This window comes from Motacilla alba, chromosome 1A, assembly GCF_015832195.1.
Source record: "Motacilla alba alba isolate MOTALB_02 chromosome 1A, Motacilla_alba_V1.0_pri, whole genome shotgun sequence".
NCBI lineage: Eukaryota > Metazoa > Chordata > Aves > Passeriformes > Motacillidae > Motacilla > Motacilla alba.
Window position 1 is genome coordinate 65429050 of NC_052031.1, and position 19028 is coordinate 65448077.

General features: G+C 37.9%; 1 protein-coding gene across 2 annotated transcripts in view; it reads left to right on the forward strand.

The window, feature by feature from the left end:
• The window catches only part of SMC1B (structural maintenance of chromosomes 1B), a 30906-nt gene that overhangs the window by 3824 nt on the left and 8054 nt on the right, over positions 1 to 19028 (forward strand). For both annotated transcript variants that reach the window (XM_038153271.1, XM_038153272.1), the window contains exons 5-19: positions 277 to 515; positions 989 to 1247; positions 2215 to 2355; positions 4125 to 4207; positions 4710 to 4917; positions 7106 to 7291; positions 8875 to 9054; positions 9823 to 9969; positions 10555 to 10692; positions 11178 to 11294; positions 13768 to 13874; positions 14614 to 14755; positions 15511 to 15656; positions 17149 to 17302; positions 18663 to 18761. In XM_038153271.1, coding sequence (XP_038009199.1) covers positions 277 to 515; positions 989 to 1247; positions 2215 to 2355; positions 4125 to 4207; positions 4710 to 4917; positions 7106 to 7291; positions 8875 to 9054; positions 9823 to 9969; positions 10555 to 10692; positions 11178 to 11294; positions 13768 to 13874; positions 14614 to 14755; positions 15511 to 15656; positions 17149 to 17302; positions 18663 to 18761 — 2346 coding nt within the window. The remainder of the gene's footprint in view (positions 1 to 276; positions 516 to 988; positions 1248 to 2214; positions 2356 to 4124; positions 4208 to 4709; positions 4918 to 7105; positions 7292 to 8874; positions 9055 to 9822; positions 9970 to 10554; positions 10693 to 11177; positions 11295 to 13767; positions 13875 to 14613; positions 14756 to 15510; positions 15657 to 17148; positions 17303 to 18662; positions 18762 to 19028) is intronic.

The following is a 19028-nucleotide window of genomic DNA, read 5'->3' on the forward strand; positions in this document are numbered from 1 at the left end:
TTAGTCTAGTAGTTTTTTCAGTATGGCATGCTGTGTAGTAATTCAGTATCATTTGAAAAGGTGGAGGGATAAATGTAATCTAAATAAAAGAAAGTATAGGCTTGCCAGTATAATTAATTAAAGTATTGACTTCAGTATTTGAGTTTTATGATTAATGACCATTACTGGAAGTAGAGCTACTTGTACACCATCTTACATGACTTTGGCCTTTAAATTAGAATGCTAATGATAGAAAATAGTTTTTGTAAACTGTAAATTAAATTTTAATGTTGGTAGGCAGAGCATTACCAGATGTTAATCAAGGAACTGGATGAAGAAAAGATACAGCTGCAGCTTTTTCAGCTTTATCACAATGAAAAACAAATTAGCTTTCTGAAAAACAGTTTGGATGAAAAGAATACGGAGGCTTATATCAAGAAAGAGGCTCTTTCTACAGCAGAAGATTCATTTAAAGTCAAGAAAAAAATGTTTGGGATACTAAACAGGGACCAACAGCTTATGGAAAAAGAAATGAAGTAGGTTTTCCAATCAGATTCTGTGATAGTTGAATAAAGTGTTATCTGCACTGGGAGTTGCTTGGCAGGTGTGCATTTCCTGGTGAAAAATTTGGTTGATAGTCCAGTGCTGTGGAAGTCAGTTCCTAGCAATTCACTGAAGTAAAATCCAGAAATGGTTTTTACCTCCTATACCATGCCTAGTTACATTTTTCATTATAAAAATACTTGTTTGCTATTAAATTTTAGGAGGTTGTTTCACTTCTTAAATTACCATTTTCACTGGATATAAAAAAAAAAATCCTCTGTGGGCATACCCACAGTGACGCCCCAGCCTTACAGTTTAAAACTGATGGTGGTCAGCAGGGGGGAGGGAGTGTCTTTTCTATCTTCCCTCTCTCTCGTTTTCCTGTGGCTTTGCAGTTTTGGCTGTGCCTTGTGGTGGTTGATTTGGGGTTGGTTGTTTTGGGCTTTTTTCTGTTTGTGTTTTTTAGGACTCTGGAGGCATCACTGATTCAGCAGAGACCCCTCTATATAAAAGCAAAGGAAAACACATCCTACCAAATCAAGAAAGTAGAAATGTCTAAAAAATCTCTAAGGGACAAGGAGAAAGCCTGTGATAAGGAAAAGCAGAACATAAAAGAGTTAGAGATGGAATTGAGTGATATTGAGAAGGCGTGGAGAGTGTTTGAGGAGAAAACTGAAGAAGAGAGAATGCTGAGAGCAGCAGAAATTGAGCTGGGAGAAAGTCAGGTAAACCAGGAGGCCCAAAAGTACTGTTTACTAGAAAAGTCCAAAAATACTCCTGATTACACCAAAACTGTTATTTCACCAATGACCTGTGATTTTTAGTGATCTTTTTGCCCTTGAACTTAAACAAAACCAAATTTCTCAGTTTTATTTAGACACGTGGTACACTGTGGGAGGGTAGGACAGAAAGTGTTTGTCAGGGTCTCAGGGTGAGTGGTTTTTGAGAGCTGGCTTTTCATCTGAGGTATCAATTAGGGAAAGACAGTGAAGACCTGGTGGTATACATACCATCTTCTCTGGGTCTGGGCCTGTAACTGGGGTAGCTCTTTTGAGAAGGAAGGGGCTACATCCCTTGATAGTAAATTCACTTGCAAAGAAGAAGCTGTCTTTGCAACCTTATGGCCACAAATGTTTGTAAAGCTACGTGATAACTTTTTTCCACTGTCTCCTCTTTAAAATAATTTCTGATCAATTAATGGAGAACCTGCATGTTCTTAGACAGTGATTCTTCCTTAGTTTGTGAATCTTCCTGCACTGCACTTGAGAGGCATTTGGTCAATTAGTCATCAGTTAGCAGATTGGTTTAAAATATTTGTATTTCACTTATTATATGAGATTTTTTAATAGCATGAGAATGCTGAAAATACTGCACTAATTTTGGGCTATGTGTTAAAAAACATAGTGTTAATCTTCAGATTGAATGGAAAGTACTATAAGCTTCCCTGAACAGTAAGAGTAATAAAAAAGAATTAAAAAAAGATTGTGAGAACTGTTAGGTGTAAGCTTTGGATTGAAACTTACTGTAAAAAAAATTCAGGTTGTTGTAATGCTATCAGGAGCTGGAAGAGTCTTCTGGAGAATTGGGTATTTTTCATAAAATTTAGGTAGGTAAAGTTACTTAACACTGTAACAACATGATTTTTCTCACTTTCCAAGGAGTGAATTTTTAATTTTATTTCTTTTTGTCCAGTTAGAGCGGTACAAAGAGCTAAAAGAAGTGGCAAGAAAGAAAGTAGCTATACTAGCCCAGCAGCTAGAAAAACTTCGTTGGGAGGATAAAGGAGATCAAGAAAGGCTGAAACTTAATCGCAGGAAGAAAAATGAAATTGAGGTATCTGTATTAAACTAGAATTAGGTTTTTAGGAGAAAAAAACATATAAACATGTTCAATGCTTTGATGTAATCAAATCCTCAGCAGAAAAGAGATACATTGGAAGTGTTAACTCACTTTCCATGTTGCAGCAGGTTTAGCAAAATGGCCTCTAAATTTGTTCAGAAATCGTGTGCGTGGGCCCACACTGAGGATTTGGGTTTGAAAGCTTCAACTCTGGAGTTTTACAAGTACTCAGAACATGGGCTGCACCGTCAGCAGTCTCTGGTTGTGTGAGTGTAGTCTTTCTGAGGTGTCCCACTGCCATTGTATGTGTGTGACACTCAAACCCTGCAGAGGTGTATTTTCATCACAGCAGTCTCCTTGCTGAGATGGTTTAAAGGTCAATTGTGTGTAAGAATGCGTTGTAGTTGGAAAAATCTCAGTGTCCACTCTTTTCTTGCACTTCAGAGGCAGCTTTTTTGTGAGAATATAGTTGCAGTCATTTTGGTTGTGGTATCTTTTATCATTGCAGATCCAAACATGTAAGAATAAAATACGTACATTTTTCACTTTGGCTTGGTTACTGTGCCTGATGTTTGCTTCTGATGGAAGTAAAAAGGGCAGAATGCTGTGTAGCATTTCTGTTTTGCTGGAAACCTTGTTCTGTTAGGTGTTTTGGGTTTTCTGGCTGTATTATTTCTTTTAACTCTGCTAACTTGCATTTTTGTCACCTACTAAGAAGTTAGAGAGGCAGCATACATTTCTTCAGCATTTAGTTACAGTGTCAAGGTTGAGGGAGACTGCTGTTCAGAAAGCTTCAAAATGCTTCATATGAGGCTTTATGAGTGATAGAGAGTGATGGATGCAAGTGATTGAGTGACAGATTTCATTCTTAAACATAAAAGCTTGCTGCTATGAAAGGTCTGTATTTTACTCCATGGTTATGAGGATATAAAGTTATCCTTACCATAATAACTAAGCTAATATTTGTACATCCATTTTTTTTCTTCATAAAATACTATTGCTTTTTGGATTACTAGTTACCAGGAAAATGTAGTTAGTATCTAGAAGTGAAATAAATTCCATTGCCTGTGCTTCTTAAACTGAGCAAGTCCCATTGTGTTGTTGAGAAAAGAACGAGGATTACTTAAAGTGCATGAAATATGTATATCCAAACATTGTAGTGGGTGCAAGAAGACATTAACTTTCCATCCCTGGAACTATTTAAAAGGTCACAAAGAGTTCAGGGTTTAAATTAAGGCTTAATAAACTGTGTAGGTAGCAGTATTATTTTTCCTCTCCACTTGCTTCAGTTAATATGTTTTGAATAAATTTGAGTAATTGAAAATTCTTGTTTTACCGTTGGTGGGATTTTTTTTTTACTACAATGTTTTGTGTCAGTTTGGAAACTGTGTGTCAGCTTCTTTGGAAAAAGCTATTGATGTAGGGCCAAGAGTAGCTCCTCTTCTGTTTCCTCTTCTGGTGCTTTGTTTAAAGTTTTTTATTTGTTGGTGTCATGATTCTCTGTGCTGAAGAGGCTTTCCCTAAGTTGTAGCTGAACGTGGAAAATCCCATTATGGCCTTGGTGAAAAAATTTCCCTATTTTATTTGTTCATGTGCTGCTTGGCACCTGCTGTTGGAAAAGAGATGCTGCTATTTCACCCTGAAATAGCAATAAAGAAGAAAAGATCTATCCTCAGTACTTGTTATTAATGTAGAGCTGTACATCTTTAAACTGTCATTTTGCTCTGATTTATTTTTAACACATTCTGTTTGTGACTGCATAGGAAACCATTAAACAGACTGTGGAACAGGTAGAAGAGCATGAAAAACGCATAGAGAAGTTGGAAGAATATGCTAAAATATGCATGTATGTGTAAAGAACTAAAAGCTAACTGGATTTCTTGGGTATTAATCTTTTTCAAAACATAGCCGGTTTCTATTTCCTTCTAATGATTTTCTTTAGAATTCTAATAAGAACTGGAATTCTTACTAACTCTTACTAATTTTACTTGATATTTCAGTCACTTCGGCTGTCAAAATAAAGTAGGAAGTATGATGACTAATCCATATTTTGTTTGAATCAGTTCTATAATTCTGATTTCTCCCAAGTTATGTTACTGTGGGTATGGGGCTGTTACTGGACAAATTCTGAGCAAGAAAACAGGAGAGTTTTGCAGTTGTGCTGCTCTAGAAAGCATCAATATTTACCTTGTGTATTAGCACAGCTCAGTGCTTGCCTCCTGGGTCTTGTCCTCTGCCTGATATTTACTGCTTGTGAAGTTAGGTGACTGCAAAATAGCCTTAACTTATACTGAAAGTGTGTATGAATGAAATTGTGAATTGCTTTTTATTTTTGCTTCTGTTCAAAGTGGATCACTAACAGAAAAAAAAAAGCAGGAGGAAGTGCTGGCTAAGGAAATGGAGAGTGCAACAATACGAATGGCTGAAGTGAATGAAGACTTGAACAAAACAGTTGGTGAGCTGCAGAATGCCAAAATTGATTACCATGAAGGGAGGCGTGAGCAGATGAGAGCAGAGATCCTGGAAAGTCTAAAAAGGCTTTATCCAGATTCTGTGGTAATGGAATGGCCTCATTTAAATGCTTTGTTTTAGAGTTAAGACTTAAAAGTTCTGCAGTAGAGAGTAAGCAGCTGGAGGAAACTGGACAGCCTGGAATATCTTTTTAAATTTTGCTTGAGTGTATAGTATTACTGGAAGCATTATAGCATATACTGTCATTGTTTTTTACAGGTTCCAAAAATAAAGGGATTACTGCTTGCATCAAATAGTTATTTTGATTATTGTGTGTTTTAGTGGTGTTTATGAATTCATTTTCTCATTAATCAGTTTTGTTTTCTTCTGTCCTTCTTTTTGACTTTGTTATTTTGAACAAATGAATAGGAAGGTTAGCCATGAGACCATTTATTCCAGAACAAATGCTGCTTCTGAAAGACAATTTTTATATTATCAAATGGTGTGTCTTTGCTTATAAGTTAGGATATTTTACATATTTCTCTTAAATTACACTTCAGTAATGCCATTAAGGGATTTGTCTGTTGATTCTGGGTTGTTAGTGGACATTAACTGGTTTATTAAAATCTTTACATCTTTTTAGTGAGATTTAAAAGATATACTCCAACACTGAAAGCCATTACCAATAGAAAATTTTTAATAAATATAATCAATTAAATACTTGGCCTCTGAGTATGACTCAGTGTAATCGGTCCCTGTTGATGTACATTGTCATTTGAGATGTACAAGCTGGCAGTCTTTTCTTTTTTTTTGTGTTTTTTAATGTTTACTCAGCTTTCCAGTGTTGCCTTCAGAAGATAAAAACTAAAATGTTTTCAGGTGTTTTTTTTGCTTCTTGGTCTTTTGCAAAGACCTCCTCAGAATATGGCATGCATCTGATCCTGTTGTTTTCTCCAGAGAGTAAGAAATTTGCTTTTCAACTGCTCTTCAGAATTTTTTCATCCAAGTTAGCAAGGGTGGTGCAAAAAAAATCCAAGGCTTGATTGGCTTATCTGATTTTACTCACTCTTTGTTTTGTATCCCTGTTTGAAAAGAACTGGATCAGATGGTGATGCCTTATTGGCTTAGGGAAGGTTGGTGTTGAGGAATATTATCTGATTTCCAAGTAGGAACTGCAAATTTAAGAGTACCTAGAGTTGGGATGGCTTCTAACAGAAATGAGAAGTCAAGTTCATTACATAAGCTATCCTGTTACAGGAAGGCTCAGTGCTTCCTGCTTCAGTCAGCCTTGTTCCTTGCAGGAGTTTTCCTGACACCAGCATACTGAGGCAATACAGTTGTTTCTGAACTGCTCCTTAGTGCTTGGGTGTACTAATTAACAGATGAGTGAACACAACCTAGATCACAGTTTTAGGAAAAAAGGGTCAAAACACATAAAGAAATCTTTGTATTGGTCTTCTGGATTTCATGGGCAAACATGGCAGACAGCTTCTAAATATTCTGGTCCTACATCTTACGCTTCTGTTCAAACATGCTTATAGTGGTGGGTGAACACTGCAGGTACTAAATATGATAAGAATAAAACCATAGATATGTAAGAAGAGATGGGTAGCTACATGTAAAGAAGTAGTAAACTTGTTTTTGCATGAATTCACAGGTGATAATGTTCAGAATGTGCATCAGTAGGTTTGGTCATTGAGAAAAAGCTCAACTCTGCCTATAATTACAGGAAAGAAATAAAAGTATTTAGGGAGCACGAACAACAAAGCACTGTAATTAATTTTCTCTCTAGAGGTGTTAATTCAACACACGGCAAAAGAGGCTTGATTGTTTAGACTATGCCATACAAGAAAAGTAGTTTTTTTTATTCTCATGTTTCTTCATTTTTGGGTTGAAACTGAAATGGTGCCTCTTGCTGTCATCTTGCAGGTAACGGGTTTATTTATCTGAGATGTTGTTGTCATTTCAAGATCTTACTTAGCGTTAGATACATTTTTACTCTCCAAAAAGCATGTTTAGCTAACTTTGTCACTCTGTCATGCTTCTAGCAGTATATGAAAGAGATTCTCTGTAAAACATTGATATGTACCTGTAACCTTAGAGAAGAAGAGATCCTTTCAGATTCTTAAGCCACACTTGATAAGTTGGGTTGATGACTGCTATGTGCAGCTCTTGGAAGAGAGTGCAGCTGGTAGATACATAATACTGAAGCAGTAAGAGGAAAATACATCTTACGTGCAAAAATATTTTTGATATCCAAAATATTAATACTTCTCTGTATTTTAATCTTCAGTTTGGAAGATTGCTTGACCTGTGTCATCCTATTCATAAAAAATACCAGCTTGCTGTTACCAAGGTATTCAGCAAATTCATGACTGCCATTGTTGTTGCCACTGAAAAAATAGCAAGAGATTGCATTCGGTTCCTGAAACAAGAACGAGCTGAACCTGAAACTTTTCTTGCTTTGGATTACCTTGATGTAAGTATGTTTTTCCTTCTCCTGTCACCAGCAAGCTAATACACTTGTAAGTCTTGATACTGGCTCAGTTTAATTAGAATGAGCTGGTGTGTTAAGGCACAGGACCTGGGAAGTGAATTTCATGCGGCTCCTCTTGGCTCCCTTTGCCAGCCTGCTGAGGTCCCTCTGGCTGGCAGCATGACTGTGTGGCGTATCAGCCATTCCTCACTGTTTTTTGTGATCAGCAAATGCTGAGGGTACATTCTTCCCCATCTTCCAGATAATTAATGAAGTCATTAAACAGGATCAGTCCCAGTATTGGCATGGCCACCTACTGGCCTCTAACTGGACTTTTTACTGCCAGTCACCCCCCTGGGCTCATCTGTTCAGGCAGTTTTCAGTTCACCCCACTGTTACCTAGACCCTATTTCATCAGCTGATCCATGATGATCTTAGGGGAGGCAGTGTTAAAAGCCTCTACCTAGAAGTCTAGGTGGATAATACTGACTGTTCTCCCCTGGTCTGTCAGGCCTGTAATTTCTGTTGTATCAGGCTGTTGTTGATCATGCATGACTGACTTGGTGAATCCATGCTGACTACTTCTCCAAGATTTTGTGTTTGAATGGAACTTGTTTCTAGGATAAGTTGCTTTATCACCACAGTCAACATGAGGTTGTCTGTTCTCTAGTTCCTTAGGTTCTCCTCCTTGCCCCTTTTTGAGCACAGGAGTGATGTTTGTTTTCCCCTAATCCTTAGACACCTCTTTCAGTTGCCATGATCATTCAAAGATAACATTGAAAGTGGCCTTGTAATGGCATCCTTCAGCTCTGCTGGTTGCATCACACCAGGGCCTGCACATTTACATGCATACAGTTTGCTTAAGTTTGCCTGACCTGATCCTCTTCTCGCTAGACTATGTCCTTCTTGTTCTAGATTCCCCCTTGGGCTCCTGCCTGGATTCCCAGGGGCTAGTCTTGCAAGTAAAGACTGAAGTGAAAAGAATTCAGTACCTCAGTGTATTCTACATGCTGTATCACCTTCTCATCCCCACCCCACCTGTCCTTCCCAGAAAGCCTGTATCCCTCCATGGCACTGCTCCAGCTATAGAAGCTATCCAGCCATGTCTCCTTGACCCCAAAAATCATAGAATCACAGACTGGTTTGGCTTAGAATGGATCTTAAACCTCATCCAGTTCCACCCTTGCCACGGGCAAGGACACCTTCCACTCGACCAGGTTGTTCCTATCCCCTGGCCTTGAACGCTTGCAGGGACAGGGCAGCCACAGCTTCTCTGGGCAAGGTGGTAGCCCTGCAACCACACACACATCTTGAACTCTCTTGTTTATTCTCCATGCATTGGTGTCCTTTAATTTGATGCACGGGTTATACAATTGTATCTTAATGCCATCATAAATAGTAATGCAGCAGGTTATGCAGATTAAAGGACAGTGGTGTGCAGAGAACATAAACCTCAGATCTGTTTCTAGTCTTGCAGTGATTGAGCTCCCTGTTGGGTTGATCTGTACGTCCTGTCCCCAGACTACTCGGATTTGGACATGCTTTGCTTAAACAACATTTAACAACACTGCTTGTTTGCTTTACAGGTTAAACCAATTAACGAGAAGCTGAGGGAGATAAAAGAGGCTAAAATGATGGTGGATGTTGTACAAACGCAGTTTGCTCCACTGAAAAAAGTGATTCAGTTTGTGAGTGGGAATGCCTTGATCTGTGAAACCGTTAAGGAAGCGAAACACATTGCATTTGATGGACCAGTGAGGTTGAAAGTGAGAAGCCAAAGTTTGTTGCATATGTTTTAATTGCAATTATGTGTTTGATGCCATTAAATAATTCTTCTGTAAACATGCTGGAGTATTGCAGAATAAACACAGAGTTGGTACTCTGCTGCCTAATCCCATAGAAACAAATCCCTAGATACTTCACTTGGCTGTTTTGTCCTCTGATAGTAAGTTGAAGTGGTTTCCTGGGAAAAGGAGAAGGCAAATGAAAGGATAGTTAGTGTCCAGATATGGGTCTTGGTATAGTCCTTGTTAAGAGGAGTAGGAGGGATGGGTAAGCATGCTTCTAAAACTGTCTGATTTAAAAACACAGACTTGAATTTTTACTTGAAACAGAGTCACAAAAACACCCATGTTCTTTATAGAAAAGTACACCTTCACTTTACAAACAAGCTGTTTGCCTTTACTCTGTTACCATGTTGCTTGGTCTGTTCTACCAAGTTTAAAAGTTGTCTGTTCTACACCTTTTAAGTGCAAGTGCATACACAGGGGGGCTATATGCAAGGAAATGATACAGTTTCATTTTATTCTCTGATCAGCTGTAATAATACCAAAATGTGATTACTCCTAAGAAGGAACATACTCTCTCTGCTTGAAATGCCTCATGTTAGCAGGTTTGGAAGAGAAAAGAAAAATTTGAGTCCAACTCAAATGTGGTTGTTACTTGTTTTACTACTGTATCTTGGGCACTAGTGCACGGGATATTTTGGCTGGTTTTTTTTCAGATTTATTTGGATATAACTTACTTTCTTCCAGACAGTGTCTCTTGATGGAACTTTATTTTTGAAATCTGGAGTGATTTCTGGAGGATCAAGTGATTTAAGGTTTAAAGCTAGATGTTGGGATGAGAAAGAAATTACTAAAATGAAAGAAAGAAGAGATAGCTTGATTAATGAGTTAAAGGTAGGTCTCTTAAAAGCACTTAACTGCAGAAGTCATGCTGTGTCTAACTTAATTCAGCTCTGGGAAGGTGATTTTCTAAAAGTATAATTTGCAAAGCTTCTGGAAGATGCAGACAGGACATAATAGCTGTTCATCCTCTTCTAGTTAACAATGAGCTCTGCATCTCAGTTCTTAGCTGTGGTTCTCAGCTCACAGGCAGAAATACAGGACAACACTGTTGGTCCAACCTCCCTCCAGGAAAACATTAAGAGTACCTGAAGACTTGTAATGAAAATGACACTATGGTTGTGTTAACATGGGAATGTTGGCATGAACCAAAACCTCCCAGTATAAAATGATTGTTCATACCTTTAGTTAGCTTTTTTTAAGAGAGATGGAGTTGTAATTTAATCTGCTAGAGGATACTTTTTTGGGTGAAATAAATCCATTACGATATTAATATTGAATATGACCCGTGCTATCAGCCTGTACCTTGAATGAGGCCTAGGTCAGTGGGGCTAGCTTTAACATCTGAAAAACAAATAATTTTCAAACAGTTCATCTTTTGTTTAAAAAGCTTTTTCTCCCATCATAACACTTTTCCAGGACTTAATGAGGATCAGAAGGAAGGAGGCTGACTTGAAGCAGTTGCGTGCTCAGTGCCAAGGAACTCAGACACGACTTAAATATTCACAGAGTGAATTAGACCTTATCAAAAAGAAGCATCTTGCTAATCTCTTCATGGTATAATATTAAGTCTTTATAATTTTCATGTTTAATAATTGTATCATTTTAAACTGCAATTATTGATCAAGTAATGCTACTTCCTTACATAGTTTTTTTAATTCAGTTCAAGTTTTACACACGGCAGTTACAACTGAAGAATTGATAAAATCTAAAAAACAGAGATTGCAAAGTACTTTACATGAGGCTTTTTCTATTGTGGTTTAAAGCTTGGGTTTCTGGTAAGCTTGGTTTATCATCTAGTAACCTTCAGAAGTCTGTAAGTCAAAGTGCACTTTATGTGGTACTTAGTTTGCTTTTCCACATGTTAAAGCTCTAATTGTTACATGCAGATTGGCAGTAATAGTCGCTAAGTGGCATTTGAGAAGAAAATATTTAATGTTTTTAATCAGAAAAAAGTTAACCTGGAATAGAGCTGCCCCTTAATTTCTAGAAAGTTGATCATCCTATTGAGAAAAATTACCATCTTTTTCCTTTCTATCTAGGAAAAATCAAAACTGGAAAGTGAACTGGTAAATATTGAGGCTCAGCATGATATGCTGAATGAAGGAATAGTGCAAAGAAAAGAAAAAATAGAAGAGTTTCAGAAAAAAATTAATGAGGTAATGCCTTCTGTTAGAGCTGTGAGAGCTCATGCTATTAGGCTACAGAAACTTAAGTTTTACTGATGTTTAGAACTGGACAACTTTTAACTTTGTAAACTGCTTTGCCGACAAGGTTTGTACATTATTCCAGTAATGTCTCCACATCCTCTACCTTTCTTACCAAGGTAACTGTGAACAGAGAATGTTAGCTTATGTGAGTCACGGCTTTGCAAATCAGTTTCCTTAGAGTCAAAGTTCTGTGACTGTTGAGTGCTAAACACAAATCCAACCAACCAAATCCATCTATGTCTCAAGCAGATGAGGCTTTGGTTAATATGTACAGCTTTCTAGAGCTGAAAACAGTCCTCAGCACTGTGAGTGGGAATTGTTCTGAACTCTGCAGATGACATGTCTGGGGGATGGCCTGTCTGCTTGGAAAGTAGATGAAAAATGGTACAGTCTGAAGGTTCCTTTCTCTTGGGAAGTAGCCAGTATTTGTTCTTGATTTTCTCTGTGCTCTGATTACCCTGAGAGAGTGGCTGCGGTGTGTGTGATGATTGTCAGCAAATTCCTGTTTCACTGTTTTGGAGGGGTTGTTTGTTTCTGTAGAGGTTTTCTTTGTGATTTTGTTGTTTGGTTTTTTCTTTGCTGGGTGGGAAGGAGGTTCTTTCAGGTTTTTTGCAGGTTGTGGTTTTTGGGGCTTGTTTTGATATTTTGTTGTTTTTTTTTAAGACCATTGTATTCAAGTCCAGTTCATGGAAGATGAAGCTGGCCTGTGATATAATTTGAGTGTTCTTTGCTCACCCTCTCTTTTGAGGTGTAGGTGATGGAGAATATGGAGCTCTTGTCTTATCCCCACCTGACCAAATAATTTTCTGTTACAGTGCTAAACAGCTTTTGTCTTCAGAATCTGCTCCTGTCTGCTTCTTATGAGCAGCAGGAAAAGTTCTCTATGATGTGACCCATCACTTAGGTTTCTCAGCTGGTTTTTTGTGTGGACACTTTGGCCATCTCATCCCTCAGTTTCCCTGTAATTTACTAATCTTCCAGTGGTCCCCAGAGCAGTTCATGCAGACAGTGGGCAGATTGCAGAGCAGGGTTGTCATGAAGAGACTAAAGGCATTCAGTGAAGGGAATGTTAGTAAAGCCTAATGTGATGGTAAGAGGGGTTTCCTGCTAGGTTCTGCTAGAGTAGGCAGTAATTGACCTCTTGAGGAAATAGGCTCCTCATCTCTACCTATGTTTTGAAGCTGCCTTTGTTCCTACTCATGTCAAACAAAGAAATCTGGTACAAGCTGTGGAAAAATGGTACTGCAGTTTTCTCTGGGAAATACAGAGCCCAGGACTTAGATGCTGGTGCAAATGTATTTTGTTGGAGAAGGGGACGTTCCTCAGCACTGTCTGCAGTAACTCAGGCTGTATCATACATCTGTAATTCAGCTCCTGGCTTCTGACCCATTCTCATCAGTCAGTCTGGGATTAATCCATGACTGGAATTCTACATGTAAGAACAAGCCAAAATTGCTGCCTGTTCTCTGTCTTGCTTGGGGTGCAGGCATGAGGGAGTGCAGATGTCTGTCATCTGCAAACACTGAGGAAGTCATTGATGGTTTACTGTGTAAGAATTCCAGATACAGGAACTTTTCTTTTGCTTGTTCTGAAAAAACAAAAACATAGAGGCTATCATTTGAACGAATCATCAGTTTCCAAAGAGTAGTGTAACTTGGATGGTATCACTTGGTTTAATGTAGTATTTGATACCTGGCTAAAAAATTCTGAATACTAAAATGATATAAATAATACCAGGCTCTGACCTATAGAGTTCTCCTAAAATTTTCTTTAGTCCATTGGGTTTCCTTTTAAATAGGAATTTATTGGAATGGACTGTTGCTATTTCTTCCTTCAGTCCAGCCATGTACACTGTACCTAGTGTACCTGCTTAAATTATAAAAAAAATTTAGAATTGATTTTGACTGATGCTTTCCTTAGTATATGCTAATATACTATATATATTTAGGAAATGAGCTATTTCATGACAGAGTTTTTGCTATGACTTTTCTATAAATAGAGCATAGTAATTAATATTTATGGATCTCTTGAAAGGATTCAGATAAAGAACTGAACTACAAGTCCAAGAAATCTAGTGTATCTGATTAGTGTCCTGTCTAGCTTTCCTGTTCTTCAGCTGTCTGGGAACAGCAGGCCAGGGAAGCTGGTTACACTCTGATAACTTCTGTCTTCAGAATGAGGAGCTGCTGTCAAGAAGAGCTTAGATTGGAGTTACCCTTGGTAGATCACAGGCACATATGCCTTATGTCTGGACTGAAAGTGTTACTTGAAAATTTCAAGTACAAATTACTTCTCAGTACTTGTCAGCTGTTTTCTTGAAATACCTTAAAAATCTTGTCTGAAGCATGAAGTGATTGAATATTTAACATCTGTGAGTTGCAAAACAGTATACTCATTTTTTGTTCCATTTCTGTTTTCGAAGGTTGAAGATGTTGTTTTCCGGGAATTCTGTGAAGAAATTGGTATAGAAAATATTCGTGTGTATGAACAAGAGCATGTGAGACAACAAGAGGAGATTGATAAGAGAAGGTGGTATATGTCACTAAAATTAAACCAGTGGCTGGAATTAGATTGAGCACACTGGAGAAACTCCCTCACAGGAAGTAACACAAAGTCGTAGGAGAATGTAGAAGGTTCTCCTTGTCACTGTTAGTTAGGCCACTGCTGTAGATTAGTTAGACAAGGATTAGTTAGATCACTGCTGTGGTTTGGGTTTGTTAGACAGTCTGCAACAAACTTGAGAGGTAACATTTACTCTCTTGGTAGCACTATTGTAAAAAAATAAAAAACAGTTTTCTAATACCCACATTGAAAAGTGGCACTATCCCAGATAGAGAATAGCTTGAAGGGTCACTCGTGTGTGAATAAATCTTAAGGAAAACTTAGGATGCAGGTGTTTGGCATAGGAACATATTCTCATAAGGAAGACAGGTTCTTTAGTTTTTCACAGGCAACCTCAGCTAGTGTTTCTCTCACAGACACATGTCACTGCACCACAGATGTGTATCTTAGAAGGAGAATGTTAAAATGAACTGATAGTTGAAGTTCAGGTGTCACTTTCCATGTTGATGTGGCTATATTCTATATTGTATTTGTTTAACCAGTATCACTGTGTCTTTGTGATTTCCCATATATTCACAGGATGTGGTGTAGTAGAATCAGTGTAATGCAGATTTTTGTGTTCACATAGAAGATACAGTAATGGTATCTAAACAGAGTCCAGTCACAGTTAATTAAGGAATGGTTTTAAATCCTGTACCTTGACTAGACTGGAGTTTGAAAATCAGAGGACTCGACTGAACATTCAGCTGGAGTATAATCGTGATCATCTACAAAAATTAACAAACTCAGTCAGCAAATTGAGGGAGACAATTCGTAAAGATGAAGCTGAGATTATCAAGCTACAGAAGGTAATAGTAAAAACAATTTCTCTGCCTCTGTAATTCAGTACATTCTTTCCTCTCAGTTCCAATTGTGAATAAATGTAGTTGATGCTGTGGATTAATTTTTCAAGGGGTTAATTCAGGGTTGACTTTGTAATTGCTTAGAAAAATGCAGATGCATATTGCATTTTAACCTTGGAAGAAACTGCCATATTTGGATGCTTATTTATGATTAAAAATAAGCTTACTAAAAATTAAGTTTTGGATTACTGTCTGTATGGTATTATATTTTGTTCAGGTAATCTGTTCGTATGAAAAGGCAACATGCAACTGTAGATTAAACCAGCAGCATGTGGCTCAGATTCAGCAAGGATTTAATGAGTAAGAGCAAGCAACTCTGGTGCTTTACATCTTTAAGCTACTCTACAGCCACTAATACATTTAAAATAATGCTATGAAACCAATTTAGGCTTTTAGTTGAAGTAATATGTATGGGTTCCTCCTTCAGAGTGTTCTTTATCCTGTACTGCAGTGATGGTGGCTGTTAAAGAAACAGGCTTGTGCTTGTTCACAGACAAGGAAAGGAGAAGATATGTGAACAAAAAACAAAAAGTGACATGTATAAAACTGCCACAAAGTGGGGGAAACCCCCCTCCCCAGTGCCTTTCAGATCTTCTCTGTAACACTTCTGAATGAAACAGGTTTAACTCCTTCTTTCTGTATAGTAGAGGTTCCAGATCTAGATTCTTGGTGGGAGGTTAACAATCTAAATTTCTATGCAGGATGAGGAAAAGCTTCTAAAAAAAGTGAATGAACTTTTGGAGGAGCAGCAACACCTTAAGGATAGACTAAGTGATCACAAAGCTGAGCTTGCAAAAAGCCAAAATGAAGTTGAGGAGTTCAGAAAGACGATGTTAACTCTTAATAGGTAACTCCTACTCCTACTCCTGGGAAGATCATTAAAGGGATAATGATGTAGTCTTCAGGGCAGCCAGGACTTGGGTGAAGGGAGGGAGAAATCTTGACTCCATGTTTCAGGAGGCTGGTTTATTATATTCTGATATATATTATATTTAAAAAACCATACTATAACTATACTAAAAAGAACAGAGAGAAAGATGCATCAGAAGGAGAGACAGGAATAGAAAGGAATGTATAACAAAGGCTTGTGACTCCCAGAGAGTCAGAGACCAGCTGCATCCTTGATTGGTTGTTAAGTAGAAACATCCAGCATGGACCAATCAAGGAAGCAGCTGTTGCATTCCACACTAGCAGATAGTAATTGTTTACATTTGTTCCTGAGGCCCTCAGCTTGTCAGGAGAAGAAAATCCTGACAAAAGGATTTTCATAAAAATGTCATGGTGACAGGTTAATATTTAGAAGGGACTTAGTTGATCACATGTTTGGATTTATCTTGTTTTGTTTTCTTGTGAAAGATTTATTATAGTGATTTGCATCTACAGTGTGCCTTAGTTTAACAGTGTTTCTAAATCAGTGTGTGAAGGAGAGTATTTCAAGAGGGCTATCCCATAAACCATACAGAATTAATTATTTTATTATCCACCTAGTTTTGGGTCTCACTGTGATCTCTGACCACAAATCTCTCATCTGTTGTGGTGAATATGTAGTAGCTTACAGCTTGATTGGCAGCATGTGAAGCTCTCTCATAGTTTCATAGTTCATTTTGAGTTGTACAGAGGGTCTGATTAATGGGAACACTTTTATTTTTTCAATTTCATTGTTATTTTTCCAGACTTACTAACTTCAGGTTATATTTTTTCCTGCTATTGCATTAAATCAGCTCCTTTGTGGACAGTGAACTTCAGTTCTGTTGTGCTTGCTTATTGCTGATGTCCCTTAATCAGGAGTCATTGCTGTGTTTAGAAACCCCATCACAGTGGCACACTATGGTTATGTAAACTTGTGGAATTTTCTATTAACTCATGACTGTATGCCTCTTAATTTATGTTGTGTATAATTTTAAGTGTTTTTGCTGATGGTAACTTGATGCTACCAGAGGAACTGGTTGTAAAGAATCAAGCTGTTTCAGGGACAGTAATGATAAAAGATACTTGGTTACATATTAAAGGATCAAATCTCCATACATGTTCACTAGAGCTGAACAGAACAGAGATGGTCTGTAATTAGGAAAGATGGGTATTTGAATGGGCTTTTGAGTGAACTTGGCAATGTGCTGAGACTGAGGCTCCCTCTGGAGTAATTTGGGAGAATGGAGGGGATGGCAGAAGTACCATTTATTTTCCTTTATGTTTCCTTTATGATGGGGGTTATTGAAGAGGAAACAGGCCTCTTGGTGCTTGGAATCTGCTTTGCTGTGTTTTTCATGCTGTTTTTCTGTGGATGTTCTTAGCAGTGATGTTTCCACTCTTGAGTTGTTTTGTGCCTTTTGTGCCTGTAGAGAAGCCACAAAGTTGCAGAGGGAAGCTACAGCTTTAGAAACCTCACTGGAAGAGATGAGATTAAGGGGACATAATCTGCTGCTTGAATGCAAGGTGCAGGACTTGAAAATCAAGTTACTGTCTGGATCACTGGATGACATCAGTGAAGTAGAGGTACTTAATTTACAGAAGATAAATATCATGGAGGAGCACTTACTCATGAATTTAATTTTTCCTTCCTTACAGGACTGTTTCTTTTACCTAGTAATGTTCAAATCAGGTGTGATCAGGTCTCTTTCATTCAAAAGAAGGATTTATTTTTATTTTTGTAGACAGAAATACTGTTTGCAAGTATTTTTGCTTATGCTTGAAACATACTCTTGTGAAATATATAAAATTGTTGTACAAGAAAATTGGTATGAAGATAAGTAAGAGGATACACAGGGGTCAGCTCAGAAATGTAAATAAATATGGCAAGTGCAAGGGTTGAGATCATATTTGTTCTATCATCCATAATATAAATGCTGTATATAAAATCATCCTTTTGTCTTCAGTGGATGTAGATATTCACGAAAATCAGGGCTAGGCTAAAATAGAAACATTCCTTCTATCCGATGGCTGCTCCTTATTATTTGTCTCCATCTTCTCTCTTTTTCCAACATACCTCTTGTGTGGAGAAATAAACTTTCTTCACTGTTACAAAAGAAATGAGCTGTGAGTTTTGAAGAACTTAGAACAAGTGTGTGAATTTGGAAGGAGTCTTGTTGAACCCATTCCTTAGAAAAGTATTTTTGCTGGAGGATAGGTGTGAACTGGGCAGTGGACAAAATGCAGGCAGTGAGGGGGGGTGGGCAGTCTGTGAAGGCAAAGAACAGTGATCTGAGGATGTAAGAACTTGGCTCTCACTGTTTCTGAATAAGGAAGAGAGGAAACCAAGGAAGGGAGCAGAAGGAATGACAATGTGGATTCTTAATTAGCCTCACAGAGAAGAACAGCGAGATTTGGTGCTGAGAAAAAAATCTTGATGGGAAAGGGGTCTAATAATGAGAGATAGGACATGTTTCATTTGAGGGAATATGACTGTTTGAAATTTAGGTGACAGGGAGTACAAGATTCTGCTTGTGCTACACAGAAGCTCCTTGATTCTATTGAGTTTGAGTGGAAGAAATGCCTCAGCTTACACAGTTCAGCCTTCCCTTGGAAGGGATTGAGGTATCAGTGAGTGTACATCTTTCCAGTCAGGAGATTTACAGTATGTAGTGTTTTAAAAATGTAATAAACAGGTTGCTGCTGCTTTTAACATAGCTTCAAGCTGTGTTTAGCAGATGTTTCATCTTCATTTAACAGGTGTGTGTGTTAATTAGGCTCATGAGATCTTAACTGTTCATTCCATTTGGGCCAGGGCAAGAGCCATGGGTTACGTATACCTCGTACCATATTACCACTCTTAATTTTAAAACCTTTAAATGAATTGGCTTTACAGTTTCAAAGTTAATTGTTGTACTTCTGAACTGGAATGTCCTTCATCTTACAGCTAGGAGCTGAAATAGAAGGCACCCAGACTCTATCAGGGATCTATGAAAGGGAAGAGGGAATTCAGATAGACTACAGCACCCTAGACGTCGACTTAAAGGTAATCTTTTGTCTGAAATTATTAGAGATGGAGTGTCTGATTTTTATTTTGTTGAAAGGTATTTCATTTGTTGTTTATTTTGTTCTTCACCCTAGTCTTTAAGTGACACTTGGTAAAACCACTGCTAAGCTGAAGTGCGTGTCTCTGTGTGCTCTGGTTTTGTACTCGTGATGTAGCATTGATGTGTGGGATTTCTAGATAGGTCAGTTTCCCATAGAACTGGCTTTAACTTACAGCTTACCTTAACCACTGAAATGGAATAGAGAG